The sequence below is a fragment of the Lacerta agilis genome, chromosome 6 (genome assembly GCF_009819535.1).
Source record: "Lacerta agilis isolate rLacAgi1 chromosome 6, rLacAgi1.pri, whole genome shotgun sequence".
In the NCBI taxonomy this organism is placed as follows: domain Eukaryota; kingdom Metazoa; phylum Chordata; class Lepidosauria; order Squamata; family Lacertidae; genus Lacerta; species Lacerta agilis.
Genome location: NC_046317.1, coordinates 31271148 through 31288862, shown reverse-complemented (window position 1 = coordinate 31288862; position 17715 = coordinate 31271148). Strand labels below are relative to the sequence as shown.

Sequence of the window (17715 nt, the reverse complement as noted above, 5' to 3'; positions counted from 1 at the left end):
TCGTAATCTGGTGAACCTGGTTCAGGTCTCCGCTCCTCCACATGCAGCTGCGGGGTGACCTTGGGCTAGTCACACTTCTTTGAAGACTCTCAGCCCCACTCACCTCACAGAGTGTTTGTTGTGGGGGAGGAAGGGAAAGGAGAATGTTAGCCGCTTTGAGACTCCTCCGGGTAGTGATAAAGCGGGATATCAAATCCAAACTCTTCTTCATCATCATCATTGGTCCCATGGTATGAACCGAAGGCACACGAGGTGCCCACCTTGCAGGTGAGGGTCTGGACAGTGCCTGGATGAAGGGCAGCTGGGGACCACATGAATTCAGGCTGGGGTTCCATGATGGAATAAAAGTGGGCTATACATGTATAAATAATTATATTTCCCATACTGTGCACAATCATATATTTTTTTGTTCCCACGTCTGCTATTTAACTTGCCCTCCCCCAGCCCCTCCCCTGCCACCCGCCCACCACTGAAATTTCATGTAATGTCTAATTCGGCCCTTGGCATTAGGCAGCTTTGTATGTGAAATTTTGAGAGTGCACTTCACAAACTACAATGCCTACCTTTGGCTCCCTGGAGAAAACGGTTGCTTATCTGTTTCCCATTTTGCCATAAAGAGAAACAATGCAGAAAACAGGTATCTGGAACCATGTGTCATTTGTCCTGCAGAATCTCTAAACCAGAGCAACCAACTCCTATCAATGATGTCACAAAATGGTTCAAACTACCACCCTTGCACTACTTACTTTAGTTTTGCGTTTTTCTTCTTCTAAACTTTACAAACTGAAATGGTGCAAAGGGTAAGTGTCTGCATTGATGTTATAGGGTTATTGGCAATTTGGACATGCAAGAAAAGTTTTGCAAGAGCTGAGCCTCCAGGTCATACCAAAGGTCCTGGCTAAATGAGCTTAGTCAACATAATGTGATTAGCAGAAGTTAATTAGCACAAGCAAGATCAACTTTTCCCGCTTACAAGGGCTTAGAGTCTAGCATTTGGGTTTAGCATACAACATCCTAATGCCTTTGCTTTCAGCATATTTTTCAGATCAGAATGTGAATGAATCCGAATATTGCTGAACTAGTTTTATTAGCTTTCATGAGGAGCCTCAGACCATGTGGTTGATGGCTATACAATGGCCACAGGTCATTCTATGTGATCTAGGGCTTCTCACTTCACCTTAGTGGCACAGGAGTGATACTGCAGCAACCTCCATGCCACTCACCATTAAGAAACAAGCTCTGAAGCATCCTTGAAATCCTGTCCTGGTGCTCTCTAATGCCAAATGCAAGGAATTACAGTCTGAACTTGAGAGGGTCCCCTTCCCATAAGAACATTAATGTGGCATTATTTCAAAATGTGGTGATCCAACCCTGCTCATTCTGCATAATGGATCCTTTGACCTTTACACCAAAGTCCTGCCCCGAGTCCTGCCCACTGGTTTGGGCATGGGCTGTAGTTAAATAAAAATCATGCTCAAAAGGCTCGCTGCTCTCCAATGCTCTAGGTTTTCACATGTCCAAGGGCTGTACCCTGCAATTTAAAAACACATTCTGGGGCTTCTTCCTGCCAATCCCTTCCTTGCTTTGAGCCCTGAGGCTTCATCCCTCAGAAAAGGTAAATTTCACAGTGTTGAAGGGAGAAAACGACAGATCAAGTATTTTCTAAAACAATCAGCTGAGTCAGTTGAACTTAACCTCAGTCTATGGCTAAAAAAATATATATCCCAGTCCTTTTGGCTTTCATCCGAGAGGATAGCTGATGAAATAGAAGACATGCTTGATCTTGGCAACCAGGGTCTGGAATTGCACCAATGCCGCACATGTGGGTACAGTTCCCCATCTCCTTCCCCCTCCTATCAAAGTATATCACCACTCTTGAGCCAAAGAGTCAGAGTAGTGACTCCCATCATCTATTTCTTTTTTCAAGCTCCAGCTGCAGCATGATACTTTGTGTGTAGGTGGAAGTGCCTCTAAGAAAGTATGTGTGTACATGTGTGTTTTGTTTTGTTGACAGCCTGAAGCGGTATACCACAAGTAACTGTGCTGTCTCAGAGAAGACCTAGCTAGCTCCTGTGATACATAGTCAGCAGTCTATATGAGATTAAATCTGGGGTGTGAGCCCATGTAAACTACATAAAGAAGAGCAATATTCAGCTAGCTAAAACACTTCACGTCCATCATCAGAGCAACAGAATGGGGAAGTTTGAAGGAGCAAGTGCTGTCATAAAGAGAGGCTAACATTTTAGGATCTTTGTTGGCCACATGAAATAAGATGTAAAGATACTCTCTGGGCTTGTTCAAACCAGAACAAACTGTTGATTTGCACCTGCCTGTTTCCTCATTAATGTAAGAAAACCTTCTAGAAGTTGTTGAACTAAAACTCCCACCATCCCTGAACATTGCCTATGCTAGCTGGGGCTGATGGGAGCTGGAATAACTCCTTAGGGTCCAGGGAGCAACGGTTGCCACATGGCACAGCTGTGGTGGGTCCGGGGAGGCTGCCATCTTACAGTGTGGTTGGGGGATAGTTGAAGGGTCTTTCTTTGGCGTAACCCTTGGAACAGCATATACATGCGAGAGTACATGTTCAGCCCCCTGAACAAAAAAAAACATAACAGAATGCTTTGTACAGGCTACAATGATTAGCATCCTCTTGGCAACAATTTCTGAAACCTAGCATGTTGAGAGCAGTAGAAATAGCTGGGGACTGGAGCAAAGTTACTTGTGAGATACTGCATATGGTTAGTTCTGCTGCTGTCAGCTTTTCTGGCAAGATTTCACAGTTCTCATAATTGACAGTGTTCTCTCTGTTAAATCCAGCTGATGTCACCAGCCTCTAGCAACAGCAGTGGTTCTCTTTCTCCTTCCTCTTCCTCGGATTGCCTGGTTGCTCGTGGGTGCCCTGGGCGCAGCCATGTTGCTGCTTTACGAAGCCGTTTTGAGCTGGAATATGCCTTGAATGCAAGAACTTATGCTGTCTGGTCACAAAGGTGAGAATGCAACTAGAAGGAATCCTTCCTTGGCCCATGGGGTTCTAGGAGTTGCCTGGGACTTAAATAATCGGCTGTTTGGACAACTACTAGCACCTAGTAGAGATGTCACCTGAAAGCAACACAGAAAGAAAACTAGTCTCTTTATTTCTTGGAGGAGACAAAACATAATCTGTGTGCTCCAGCATCTTAAGTGTCACTCTGGAAACACAATCTACAACAGCACTAGAAAAATGTGTAGTTGATTATTTCCTGAACTTAGTTATAAAACAGGTAGGTAGCCGTGTTGGTCTGCCATAGTCAAAACAAAATAAAATAAAAAATTCCTTCCAGTAGCACCTTAGAGACCAACTAAGTTTGTTCTTGGTATAAGCTCTCATGTGCATGCACACTTCTTCAGAAAGCATGCACACGAAAGCTCATACCAAGAACAAACTTAGTTGGTCTCTAAGGTGCTGCTGGAAGGATTTTTTAATTTTATTTTGTTTTGACTATGGCAGACCAACATGGCTACCTACCTGTAACTGATAAAATGGTTTGCAAGGATTTCAGAAGTATAATGGATCTTGGGGGGGGGGAGCCCCAAAGGGTTGGACCTGAAAAACAGCTTAGTGAAGAATGAGCACGTTCAGTAGGCACCAGATGCTGGCTAAGTATTACAGATTAGGAAAAGAAAACCAGGGGAAATGGAATGGAGTGGCAGGAAACCCAAATAGCAGTATTCCATACAAATAGCAGTACTCCACACTCCTTTGGTTAAGTGTTCCACTTGCACCCTTCCAATGCTCACCAGTTAAAAGAAAGATCAACAAGAGTGAGCTGGAAACAAGCAGGTTATGGAAATGTTAGAAGGATCTTATACCACATTCCTCTTTTGTGCTGCAGCATATAATAGATTTGCATGAAAAGAATGAGCGAGTGACACATTTAGGTTACACTATAGATACCCAAGAGGGCGAGAAAAGTAGTTATCACAGCAGCCTCCCTGCTACTGTAATTTAATGTTCATCTCAGTGCGCCACCCAAGCTCATTAGCTTGCTGAAATGGGTTCCTGTATAACCCAAAGGGTTACAGAACATTTCCCCTCCTCAAATTCTGTGCAATACAAATTAACTAACTCCAGTCCTATAAATAGAACATTAAAAGAGTCGCCCAGAGGCAAAATGTAAAGTAAAATGAAGATGGTTTCTGCAGATTCAGTGTTTTTTTCAATTATACAACACACTGGGATGATTAATGACCTAGCTTTCTAATGACAATAGTTTCTTGAGGCTTTAATTTTTTAAAACATACAAATTGAGAGAGGGATTCTGCGCTATGTGCTAACATCCATTGCAGTGCATTTTTTCCACACCCTCCATCCCCGTTTTAGCTACCCAAAGTAGCAAGGTACACACACAGCTACTTTTGCCTTCTCACCCACACACAAAGTTAAGGAGGCATGAAATTACCTGCTCAATGCTCGCCTTGTAAATGCAGTCCTTTCTGTTCATAATGCTACAGTGTTCCAATGGATGCTGTGGGAACTTAAGCTGGGGATGAAAGCTTGGGTCAGAATCTAGAGAGAGAGCAGCTTTTGGTGCGTGCAAGACTCTTCTGCATGCACATAATGGCAGCTAGTGACCATTGGGAAGGCAGAGAGGCCAAGAGCCAATGACAGGTAGAGCCAATCCATTTCAAGATTTGCACACCCAGGTTTGCACACCCAGGTTTCTCAACCTCCAACAATTCTTCATGCAGTCATAGGCTGCTTTTGGTGTAAATGTCCCCTCTTCACACTAGTCTCCTTTGTAAGGAGACTCAGAATGACTGGGCCTAACAAGTTGTAGCATTCCCTCCCCACAGATGTGTGCCTGGCATCTTCATTATGCAGTTTCTGCTGTAGGCAGAAGAAACACCTCTGACACGTGAGATATACAGGCAATTCCCCATTTGCACGGGGGGGGGGGGGTGCGTCGGCAGTCGAATGTCAGCCCATTCCACTCCCTTCCAGGGCCGAAAACTATGTGTGCGTCGGTAGTCGTGTGTCAATCAGGCACGCTCAGAATGGTCCCACTCTATTCTTGCGACTGTCAATTGTTTTAAACTGTAATTTAATACTGTATTTTAAATTTTTGTAATCTATCCTAGGACCTTATCCTGAAAGGTGGGTAATAAATTTAAATAGCAACAACAATAAGTAGGAGGAGCAGTTGCTCATGGAGAAACAAAATAATTCACTAAGTTGATTCTGTTTTGCTCAAGCAGGAAATTTCAGAACCAGGCTTTTATGTCCTCTTGCTGATGACTAAAGTAGGGAGGAATTGGGGGGGCAGCATCTTTGAAACCTAAACAGGGGTTAAACAAGGCTTCATTTCACCTGGGAATTGGGGGGGCATCTTTGAAGACCTAAACAGGGGTTAAACAAGGCTTCATTTCACCTGGGTCAGAAACCCAGTTTGGCACCTCCTCCACATGCTTTTGCGTGCATGCATGCGCACACACACATATAGGCTGGCACCCCTCTGGAGGCTACACCCAGGGCTTCATCCTGGCAAGCTGCCCCACAGCTATGGCTCTGCTTAAAACATTTTGCCTTTTTTAACACAGCTAGAAGAATGAAATTTGCATCATAAGAACACAGGATCAGCCCTGCTGGACCAGGCCCATCTAGTCCAGCACCCAGTTCTCATTGTGGCTCACCAGATGCCCCTGGGTACAAGCAGAACCTGAGCATCATAGAAGCAACTAGTATCCTAGGCCTACTGCCTCTGGCAGTGGAGGGAGAACACAGCCATTGTGGCTAGTAGCTACTGATAGCCTTGTCCTCCATGAATTAGCCTAATCCTCTCTTAAAGCCGTCCAAACTGGGGGCCATTATCCCTACCTCTTGTGAGAGCGAATTCCATAGTTTAGCTTCGCACTGTGTGAACAAGTGCTTTCCTTTGTCTGTCCTGAATCTTGTAGCTTTTTTCTGCTTCATTACATGGCTTGGCCCTAATATTATGAGACAGGGAGGGCAAACTTTTCTTCCTCTACTTTATCCACACCATACATGGTTGTATGCACCTCTTATTCACCTCTTCTCTAAGCTAAAAAGTTGTAACCTCTTAGGGGATCTGCACTCTGCATCCAAAGGTGGAAGACAGGCTTTACACAGGCTGTCTGCCCTTTGCTGACAGTGGCCAGTCATAGTATGCAGTCATGCTAAATGTTTAACTTCCTGTCACTTGGATAACTGATTGAGTTGCCCTTTTGGTTTCATGGTTTTATGTGCGAGCAGGGATAGATTAATGAGCTCCACCACAGAAAAATATTTGAGAAGTAAGTGAAGCTGATGACACGTTACTTTACAGTTTAGCGGAATTCAACAAATCTGATTCTATTATCCTGTCAAGTTCCGCAAAAGAGACCTTGAAAGCATAAAAAAAGAAGAAGAAAGAGAGAGAATCTTTAATCGAACCCAGAAGCTATGAATGGAGTTCAGCTTTGTTAGCTGGTGACAGACCTTTGTTTTCTTCCCCATCTTGTGAAGTAAATAATATCCCCAAAGACTAATTAAGTTTCTGCAAAGTCCTGTCTTAGTAACACAGCTCCTTTCTGCTCTTTGAAAAAAGAGTGTCAGTGTCCTGGAATCATGGCTAATGATTTAAAAATAAAATAAAAATACATATATATTTTCAAAAGACTCTTCAAGGTTCATGCAAGCAAATTCACTGAAGGCATACCAAGTAGAGGGAGGGGGGGATCTGTTTTCAAAAGCACAGAACTCAACTCAGGTTATTATCCCCCCCCCCGCCACCAGGACATTTAAAAACCAACAGCCACTTCTTAACCCAACTGAGTATCAGCTCTGGTCTGATAGATGTAGCCTTGCATGAATGCCTTGAAGCATTTGGGCACAGTCACTTATCTCTTCTGTATCTGAACACAGAACTCAACCAACTCTTTGTGAAATTGGGAAGGGAAAAGTAACTTGAGATCATGACACTTAATTTAATATATCACACACACACTTCAAAGGTTTCATTCCCCCACCCTCCATGGATGCCACCACTGACCCAGCTCTGGAATGGTATGTGAGAGAGCTCAAAATTCAACTACTGTCTCTGGTGGCATGGCCTTAACTTTATTGTTACTCCATGAATCGGGGGTGGGGTGGGGAACGTGTGGTCTGCTTGATGTTGCTGGACCACACAAATCCCATCATCCTTGAACACTGGCCATGCTTAGTGGGGCTGATGGGAGCAACATCTAGAGAACCACAGGTTCCCTATCCCTGCCATGAATGAATGAGTGAGCCTCCTTACCTTAAGGCACATCCTTTCCATATAACCCCCTAATCAGATCAGTACTAGGGGACCCTGCTCTTTGTTTCTTCCACCACCACCTGAGGCATGGCAGGTGAGCAGTTGAGCTTCCTGGATAGTGGAATGCTTTCCATTAGCAGTCCACCATTCCATATCCCACACTATCCCTCAGGGTCCCATGGGTATTGAGGAGCAGATGTTCAGTGGGTGCAGGGAGCTGCAGAGGGAAAGGTGAGGCTGGAGAAACTCCATTCTGCAAACATGCACAGTAGTGTTTGACCCCTCTGGCTTGCCATACCAGGATTTGTCTGTGTCAGCTCTTGGGCACTGTGAGTTGCTTAGTCTGCTGTGAGCAGCGTGGGCTTGCACTGTGACTTTTCCCTCCATAACCTTTCATATTTGTTTGTTATGTGTATCCTCTGTGTGGCCTTCTGTTCCACTCACAGAGTTAAAATTAGGATCCAAGTAATGGATTGTACAGTGGTACCTCGGGTTAAGAACTTACTTTGTTCTGGAGGTCCGTTCTTAACCTGAAGCTGTTCTTAACCTGAGGTACCACTTTAGCTAATGGGGCCTACCACTGCTGCCACGCCGCTGCCACGCGATTTCCGTTCCTCATCCTGAAGCAAAGTTCTTAACCCGAGGTACTATTTCTGAGTTAGCGGAGTCTGTAACCTGAAGCATCTGTAACCTGAGGTACCACTGTATAGTAATTGCTTTCAGAGGAGCTTGCAAGCAAGGATTATGACCTAAGTCACTGCTGAAACTTGGCATAGTGGTTAATCAAAGACACCCAATTGCTAGAAAAGTCTGAAAAGGGCCTGTTCTACATCTTTTCCTCAAAAAATAAGTGCATGAAGACTTTTCCCAGGGCCATAGTTCCATGACTTGCTTTCTCTACAGTTTTTATAGCCTTGCTGTATTCCTTCTTACAAAACTTTTTAACCTGGCTAAAGATTCTCGAGCTCATAATTCTTTGATTAGCTCTCAGCTATCATGCTGCACATGTGCAGGAACATCAGCCTCTATCACGGAGTATCCATGTTGCACAGCCCACCTGATAAAACCTTTGCAGTCTGCTGTTAGGCTCCTAAGTGCTCAGCAATACATTTTTTTTCCTGGGTAGCCCAGTTTCCTCTTAATTTTAATTATTGCAAAAGTACCAAGCATTGTTGATCTAAAAAAAGAACAACTCTGCCATCTTTCAGACCTTAAGCAAATGTGGGAGGATGGGGGGGGGGGAGATCGAGAAGGCCACAGCAGAGAAGTTGTTCCAGATTTGCACTGATGCTCTCTTTCAAATTGCATGGCACATCCACCTCTCCGCCGGCAGCCTCGTGCAATAATACAGCAGGCTCACTAATCATCTTGCTGCTGTTTTTTTCAAGCCTTGGAGCCATGGCCAGTGGCTCAGTGCTAATGAGAGGAATCTGGGTATGATCTTTGCATCCTCCACAGGTGTGTCTCTGAGACAGAGCGCAACAGGCACACAGGTGAAGGGAGCTGCACTCCCCCTCCTCCAGCCCAACACACAGATTATCCTATGGCTTTACAAGGACAGGAGGCAGGAGGGATGTTTCTGAGCACAAGAGAGAGAGAGAGAGACTTAAAAATGCTGCATGAATGTATTTAATGAACCATGAGAAGCCAATAACCACTGAAAGGCAGTGGGGCTCAAGAGCACCAAGAAGCTTGTCTAGCAGCGGGGAGACTAGTCTGCAGCCGCTCAGCTTTAGGGGCTGCTGCCTGCACTTTCAACAAGCCAGACTCCAAATGAGGCAGCTGTTCCAAGCAGGTATAAATAAAAGATGTGGTGTTCCTATGGGAACCTTTGGCATATTGGATTACCTATTCCCCAGCTAGAGTTTCCTTTCAGTTAAGTTTCTGTGCGAAAATCCTACACTTCAGGGTGTGCTTTTAAGAGACGGATTGTGGAGTTGTTTATTTCTAACTGTATATCCGTGGCCCTGATAATCTTTCTGCCCTTAGAAGTACCCATTGGTTATGGGGCCCAGAGCTGCAAAGCTGACCATTCCCCAGGCCTCCTAAGCAAGCTGTGTAAAGTCAGGAGGGCAGTATTTATCCCACACCGAAAGATGAAAATAAAAGCGAATTGGTGCCACAGGGAATCTGGAGTGCCTGCCACCTGGTTCTCACCTTCAATAAGGGGGGGGGGGTGACAAAATTCAACCATCTACAGTACATGGTTATACCCCTCTGTCCATCTATCTCAGTACTGCCTACTCTGACTTGCAGCAGCTCTCCAGAATCTGTGGCAAATGCATTCCACATCACAGGTACCTAATCTTCCCAGAAGTGAGCTTCCCACATGTGGTTTCTTGGTCACACTACAGCAGGACAAAGTGATGGCATACAGGAAGCAGTACATCTATAAACACACATGTTCATATTCCTTAAATCTTCATGATAACTGCCAGAATGTCTTCCTGGCAAGCCAACCATTTCAGGATTCCCATTGCATGTTTACTGGGTTGGACCCAGACATTGCTTTCCAGGGCTAGAATGGATGCATCCACAGGAGGCTTCTGATCCAGTGGTGGGTGGAGATCTCGCCAATAGCGGAGGAAGTGACTTTTGTGGATTCCCCTTCAGCTCTCTGGAACAGTGTGAGAGGGGGCAGGGGAAGCATTAAAAGTTGCTTCTATATTTCTGCTAGCAGGAAAGTCCTGAGTGGAGCTCTTAATACAGGATGCTCCCACGAGTGGTAGCCAAGTCTGAGCCCAACCATTTTTAAGGCAACTTGGGCTGTGGAAATGTGACAGCTGCAGCCCATGAAGCAGCCATTAGGGCAGGCTTATATTTCACACACACACACACACACACACACACACACACACGTAAATGAGACAGAAGCACCAAGCAGCCGCTGATGTTTCTGCTTTCCCCCATATCTCACTGGCTCTTGGACAACACTGTGAATAAGTCAGCAGAATCCCAGACCAATCAGGTCAGCCTGGAGTTCTCAAATATCCATATTAAGATTGCAAGAGAAGCCAGCATGGCTTGATGCTCTCAGTTCTGAGCACATACCAGTTTCCCACCTTCTGGTGTAGCAGAATTTGTTGAACAAATTATTTGCATGCATTTCCTTGGATGGCACTCCAGTAGGAGAAAATCCAGTATATTTGCCCTAACAAAAATGAAGATCTTTTATTAAAAAAAGAAAAGAAAGTTGGTATCACAGACATGTTTGTCTTCTATGTGTTATGATTGAATGTGCGAGTGCTTCTTTCTGTCCTTTTACCTGGCATTTGCCCACCTTTACCTGCCTTGATATAATACATGCATCCCGAAGCTGTACACCTTAGTCATTTTCTACAGTTTATCAGCAATCTAAGCTGGCAGTTCAAACAGTGTTGCTAATTGGTGCCCCTGCAAAGCAATAGCCTGACCCAGAAATGAAGTGTTTGTGTGTATAGAGTCTGAGGCAATGTCTTATGTCTGACAGCCACGTTTACTAATATTAATGCTGGGTTGATGGTGAGCTCTGTGTTTGACCTTGGCCCCCCATTAGATTTTGTTGCTTGAGCACAGTTTAGGAACCATGCATTAGTTTTCATTTAGGTAAATGTGGAGCTGGATTAGTGACAGAGACACTCCACATAGCATGAATGAATAAATGGATTGAATTAGGCTAACAAATGAAGAAGCCACTTCAATTCAGTAGGGACCCTGCAGCTCTAACAATGTGGATTTCCTCTTCCACCAGCCACAGAGTAGAGTTGCAGGTTATACATTACATGGACAGGGAGCATCTTGTGTCTCATATTGCATTGTATGGGCATTTGGTTTCAGGGTTATAAATAGGACTGGGATTAAAGCAGAATGCCTTCTCTGAACAATCATAGTATTAAGAATCATGGGGTGGAATTCAACGTTGTAGTGTGATGAATGTTCCATCTGTGCAAACGTATCAGCTTGCCAGATGGAACAATCCCCCTCTCCCTGAATGCTGTTCTGGGGCTCTCCCAACCCTCCCCCCATAACCAAATGAGGGGGGGCATGTGGCAAGGAGAGGAGAAAGTTCCATTGCGCAAGTGGAAACTCTTGCATGGGGCTTCCCTGACAGGGTTCAGTAGGCGAATCCCACCCATGCTGTTCAGGAAGCCCACAATTCATGCGTATTTAATGTTTGCACATTCAGCTTTACCACTTGGGGGCGGGGATTAGAAAGGGGTGGTGGAAAGGAGGTAGCATCCAGGAAAATAGACTTTGGCAATCCCACCCACCATTGCACCCAATGTGTTTTGGCTTTAGGCATGATCCCAGGAACGTAACCCCCATGGTAAGTTGAGGGCTTACTATATTTTGGAACACTCTGCTTTGAAATAGCGGCCCATTTGTTTGTGAATGTTGCTAGCTAGTTAAATGGTTTTTGTGGCCAGAATTTAAAGAAGAGTGTCTTTGAACTTCTCCTGCTCAAAACCACAGTCTGCCATGCAGTGTGGCAAGTAGATTTTGAAACTCATGGGGATCTGCTGTTTTAGACAGGTTTCAATCCATCTATCTATCTATCTATCTATCTATCTATCTATCTATCTATCCTACTGAGTGCACACAAAACATCAGACATGCCCGAACTGGCTCCTTGGATCCAATTAATAACCCTTACTTTAATTCTCAGCATTGTCACCGCTCTCCAGATAGCTAGGCGGACCGACAGACAGACTGTATCGCAAACTGTAATTCGAGTATAATATTCTAACCAAGGTAGGTATAGGGAGGGATGAAAGTGTTGAGACATTTATGAAGGCGACATGGTCAGTTTTCCATAGCAACTGCTTTGATGAGACTTGGAGAGGAGTATTATGAAGGGGGAAATGTCATTGTATTTAGGCAATGATATCACATAAAGGAGGGAAAAGGCACATTTTAGCAAGAATAAATAGGTGATATTAAAGTCTGCTAAAATGAGAGGGAAAGGGAAAATATTAACAGTGCAAATCCATACAGGCTCCAAAGTTACAGGTATATTTACTGGCAGCAAGTCCTATGTGTACTTCCAGGAAGGTACACTTAGGAACAAAGCTTCAGTTTTTTCACTGGGGAAAGGGGAAAAAAATCTGTCAAACCAATATATAAATTTCTTACCTGCCATCAGTTAGAAATTGCCCTTATCAAAATCACCAAGGAAGGTACATTGCTGGGAATAATCTTGAGCTTGTCCTTTCAGCCACAACTTGACAACAAATTCTTTGAAGCTCTTGTTTTTTTAAAGCACCTCAGATAACTGCATACCTTACCATGAAGAAGCAGAGACATATTGTTATGAATCCTCTGGATATTAATGTGCAGTTTGAGACGCTTTTTTACACTCTCTGGGCGTACTCGGTATCTGCTTGCCCATCATTTGAGAACAGCTGGTACAGGCAGTCTTTACCTGATTGCTTCCAAGGATAAAGGGACATATTTTCAGTGAGCAACATTTGGATTTGTGTCTGAAGGGCGATGTTCGCTTTCACAAAGGAATTAGCATGCATGAACCTGATAGTACTGGGGTAGATACATTATTTATGGTATATTGGAATTGTTACCTAGAATTGTTCTTCAGGTCGAAAGCATCGTAGAACAAAACTCAAGATTTTGAGAAGAAGTTGTTCTGGAAATGTATTCCTTCTCCATCCATGTTATTTTTCTTCCTGTGCAATTGCTTCTTCTAAAAAATACGTCTGTGTTTTCCGCTGGTGTTTTTTTTAAAGGATGTTGTTTCTGTAGAAAACCTCTAATATTACAAAGATAACATATTCAGTCATCTATAATGAAGACATTCTGTCAATTTTACAGCACTGGACAGCACCCTTCTCAAGGTCTTTCTCTGGAAGAAATGAGGAGAAATTTCCAGTACCCGCCTATTGACCAAAATGGTAAGAGGTCCCTCAGATGTAACAAAGATAAGTTCTATTTATGGGCTAATCCATTTTCTTTGGGATGAAACTGGCACAAACACAAAAATTGGAAGTACACTGAAAATAGGAAACTGTCAGCTTCGGTAATAAGATCTGGGAATGTTTCTATTACTGATTGTAGAAATGAGGCATGTGATAAGTTCCCCCCAAGACTCGGGAAAAACTTTAACCACACCTTAGATCCTCCAGGGAGATTGTTGTGATTCCAGCCACCACTGGAGAGCCATTTTGCACTGAAAAAGTTTTAACTGTACCTCCTAACTGTGAAATGTGAACACAATGAACATTTCTGCAAACATAGGTGTCATGTAGGTATACTTGTGGGAAGCTCTGACTGGTTGCAATTCTTTGTCAAGTGCTCATGGTAAGACCGGTTTGAGAGAGCCTTTGTCAAAGTGTCCTTGGCAGGCCCCCTTCTCATTTGGGTGTCCCCTTCATGGTTCAGAGGCAAACTTACCTTTTAGCCCACAGATAATCAGGTTTTTCTTCTTAACTAAGGAGTGGAAGCCTCCCACACTCTGTCATTTCATTTTTCCTATGATACCTGAGAATAGCAGAGCATTGGGGGCAAGCAGAACAATGGCCAGAACAAAAATGTGATTTCTATTTATTTTTTTAAAAAACCCATTTATCATGATGATTATTATTAAAATAATAATATATAGGACCACCAAATTTTTGTGATGCCACCAGATTGTTTTCCTATAGCACCCTTGATTGACGCCAAAATAAAGTGGTGTCAACAAGCCAGTTTGTGGGTGCTGGAGCTCAGTGGTTGGCAGGGGAAGGGGGGTCAAGGACAGGCAGGGGTCAGTGAGGTGGACCCTGCTGGGGTGTGGGGATATCAATCGCAGATACCAAACCTGGAGCATTTTAGGAAGTCCAGGTTTCATCTGCATAAAATTTGAAAGGGCCCTAATAGTATGTAATGATAAGACTCCCAGTAAGTTGCTTATATAGGGGACGCGGGTGGCACTGTGGTCTAAACCACTGAGACTAGGGCTTGCTGATCGGAAGGTCGGCGGTTTGAATCCCCACGACGGGGTGAGCTCCCATTGTTCAGTCCCAGCTCCTGCCAACCTAGCAGTTCGAAAGCACATCAAAGTGCAAGTAGATAAATAGGTACCGCTCCAGCGGGAAGGTAAACGGCATTTCCATGCACTGCTCTGGTTCGCCAGAAGCGGCTTAGTCATGCTGGCCACATGACCCAGAAAAACTGTCTGCGGACAAACGTCGGCTCCCTCGGCTAGTAAAGCAAGATGAGCACTGCAACCCCAGAATCGTTCACGACTGGACTTAACTGTCAGGGGTCCTTTACCTTTTTAAAGTGTCTTATTCCAATGAAAGACTCCTATAATGCAAAACTCTGGAGCTTGCTGCAGATCTTTGCTCAGAGACGTGTTGCAAGCTTCAGATTACTATGTCACATATTGATTTCCACAAACTACTAAGCCAATTAAGATTCTCCCTCACTGCTATATCTTAACTTTTATCCCATACACAAACAGGTGAACCCTCGCAGCTCTCACCTGGGACTATCCTTCTCTTCCCAAAGCCTCTCACCCTGTGAGTTCCCCCCTTCCCCGCCTCTCACACAGGGCCTTCAATGCTAGTTCCTTTGTGCTGAGTTGTGCTTTTTTGTTATATCCCAGTGCTGAATGTTGCAGCCTTTTAGGGCAGGTGCCAAATTATAGTACTATAAGGACAGTAGTATTCTGTCTTGGTGTTAGAATTGGGTCCTGCTTCCCTCCACAGACATTTGAAAGTATACTTTTTTCCTTAACCTTTTGGCAGTTGTACATAATATCTCCATAAAATATTACCCTGATGTTTAGAAAGACAGGCTACAACCCTGTACACTCTTTCCAGGGGGTGGGGTGGATAGTCCCATTAAACTCTAATAATAATAATAATAATAATAATAATAATAATAATAATAATAATAATAAAATTTTATTTGTACCCCGCCCATCTGGCTGGGTCTCCCCAGCCACTCTGGGCGGCTTCCATCAAATATTAAAATACATTTAAAATATCACGGATTAAAAACTTCCCTAAACATGGGTTTACTTCTAAGCAGGCATGCATAGGATTGCACTGTTAATGACTAGGCTAGGCTGACCAATGTTATAGCAGAAGAATAATAGGAGCAATCACATTTGACCAGTGGCCCAGATGGTAAAGGAATAATAATATTCCTTAATAGACAACCTGGTACTTGCAATAGCAGCTATTGTCATGAAAATTGCCCAGGATTAAGGACATAATTATTTCTGGCAGGCTGCTTATTGTTGACTGTTGGATCTCCCATTCAAGGTCAAAATAGGTATATTTAAAAATCAAATAGAAATGTGACAGTGTATTTAAATACCTTGGTTCCCATTTTGCGCCGGCCACCAGTTTAAATGGCTATTGTGACTACACTGCATGTGAATGGCCTGTGTATCTGTATTTCATATTTCGCCTCCTAGCATTTTCCTTCAGAGAATGGCATTAAACTTGGGCATTTCAGGTAGCAAAGAGATTTGCCCGAAACACATTTTCCTGGGAGCAAATCTGTGCATTGCTTATTTAGTTAGTGAAAACATCCTTTTTTTACCTTCATAAATACAGAGGCCTGCTGGAAGTGGAGAGGGGAGGGAGAAGGGTTTGCTGGGCTGAATGGCGTTTGTGACTCGCTCACCTGAGCTACTCTTCGCCTTCCACAGGTTACGTGTCAGATCCCATGAGTACGATGCGATTTCATTCCTGCAGCAACAGCGGCAGCTTTGAAGACAGTGCCTGACAGCAGGAACCATCTACTTGCCGAGAGTTTCTCTACGAAGCGGCAGCAACCATTCTTCCTGGTGTCAACACAGCTCCCAGTCATCATATGTTACATCAAAGAGCCCCACATTGGCTTGCTTATTTACTGATAGCTAATGCTTCCATCATAAATTATTCTTCAACCATTCTCTTTCTGTGCCAGCAATTTATAGGCGGTGGGGAGGGGGGGAATAAATCCGTCCAAGTTTGGGGTTGTACCAAGCTTGCCCTTGGGATATACTGCATCCATGCCAGGGAACATAATCAGAGACTGGAATATTTTTTATTCATTACCATGAGTTGGGAAAGAAAGGTAATTGTTACACTGTGGGAGGTCCCAATTTGGGGGCTTCCAACTGTGTGACAATTACCCTGCCTTTCTCACCTCAAGCTTAATGGAGAAAATAGATTGCTCAGCATCATGTCCCATGGGATAACCTCCTCTCCTTCTCTTTCAGCTACAGGTCCCTGGGTCTCATCTCTTGTTGAAGCCTAGGCTAGTGGTTCTGGCATGCTGTATGGTCCTACTCTATCTAATGCTGTCTATATCTTCCAGGGCTTCTTGGCTTGATGCATCTCAAAGCACCCAACTAATTCAGTGAGAAGTTCAGGTACAGATATGTTGTAGGTGCCTTGGAGTCATACTGGAATGCAGTGTAGTTTAAAGTTGTATTATTCAGTTTTATCAGCTGATTGGTGCCAAGTGGCTGGGCTTGTCTTTCTGTGGCCGTTCTGTTTAAAGTTGCCAGTTTAACACATTATGTTAATCCTCTCTTGAATGTTCATTTGAGTTTTGCATAGCTCAACAATAAAACAATTGTGTAAATGAGGACAGAGTTCTTTATTCCCTTGCCCACCTCAGGGGACTAGAGAGAGCCAAAATTGCGATTGTATAGATTTAATCAGACTGATGATTAATTCTCTTTGGATTGAGCCGCACATTGAGCCTCTTCATAAACTTCAAAATATATAGAGCCTGCCTTGAGTGTGCATCCTTCAGAAGAAGTGAGGAGTCAGTCAGACCAAAGCAGGTAAAGAGCTTCCCATCCTTTAGTGTAATTTTATTTACTTCCTGTTTCCAGGCTCCCATGAGCTGCTTCCTCTGACACTATGCTGTTCATGTGAGTAGGCCACTCAGAAAAATGTGCAAAAAAGCTGCAAAGAACGTAGCATACAAATGGGATCTATTCATTTTTAGGAAGCAATAGAAGACCCTTTGCTGCATCCCAGTGGTGGGCATCAATGTCACTGTCTGTGCCCTGGGAAGGAGCCCATTGGTGAACAGAGCACTAAAGTCTAACTGCTGGTATTAGGGTTGTAACCTGCAGAATGACGGGGTGGTTTTAGGGTAGCATGACCAGTGCACACTAGCAGAGGAACAGGCGTGCGGAGGGTGCAGACCGCCCCCAGCACCACTATTCCAGTAGGCACCCCCGACACGCGCCACAACCCCCCCCACATACACAGGGTGCCACGCCCCCACAAGCAGCGCGTCAAACCCCCAGAATGCATGCCACACCCCTGCGGGTGGCACGTCACACCCCCAGGGGACACCAGTCACACCCCCGCCTGCTCTTGGCCCACTGTAACAGAGCATGCAGCTTCGCCACTGCCAGTGCAGTCACACTGGGTGCCCTGCTGCAGGGGATGCCACAACAAGGCTGTAGAACGAAGCATGGGGGGGCAGGGGTGCTGAATTGTAG

General features: G+C 44.3%; 1 protein-coding gene across 1 annotated transcript in view; it reads left to right on the top strand.

Moving 5' to 3' along the window:
• Positions 1-16841, top strand: part of LOC117048234 (serine/threonine-protein kinase TNNI3K) — a 138909-nt gene extending 122068 nt beyond the window's left edge. The window contains exons 23-25 of the mRNA XM_033151803.1: positions 2821-2990; positions 13086-13165; positions 15916-16841. Of these exons, the coding sequence (XP_033007694.1) occupies positions 2821-2990; positions 13086-13165; positions 15916-15992 (327 nt within the window). The 3' untranslated portion in view covers positions 15993-16841. The remainder of the gene's footprint in view (positions 1-2820; positions 2991-13085; positions 13166-15915) is intronic.
• The last annotated feature ends 874 nt before the right edge of the window (positions 16842-17715 follow it).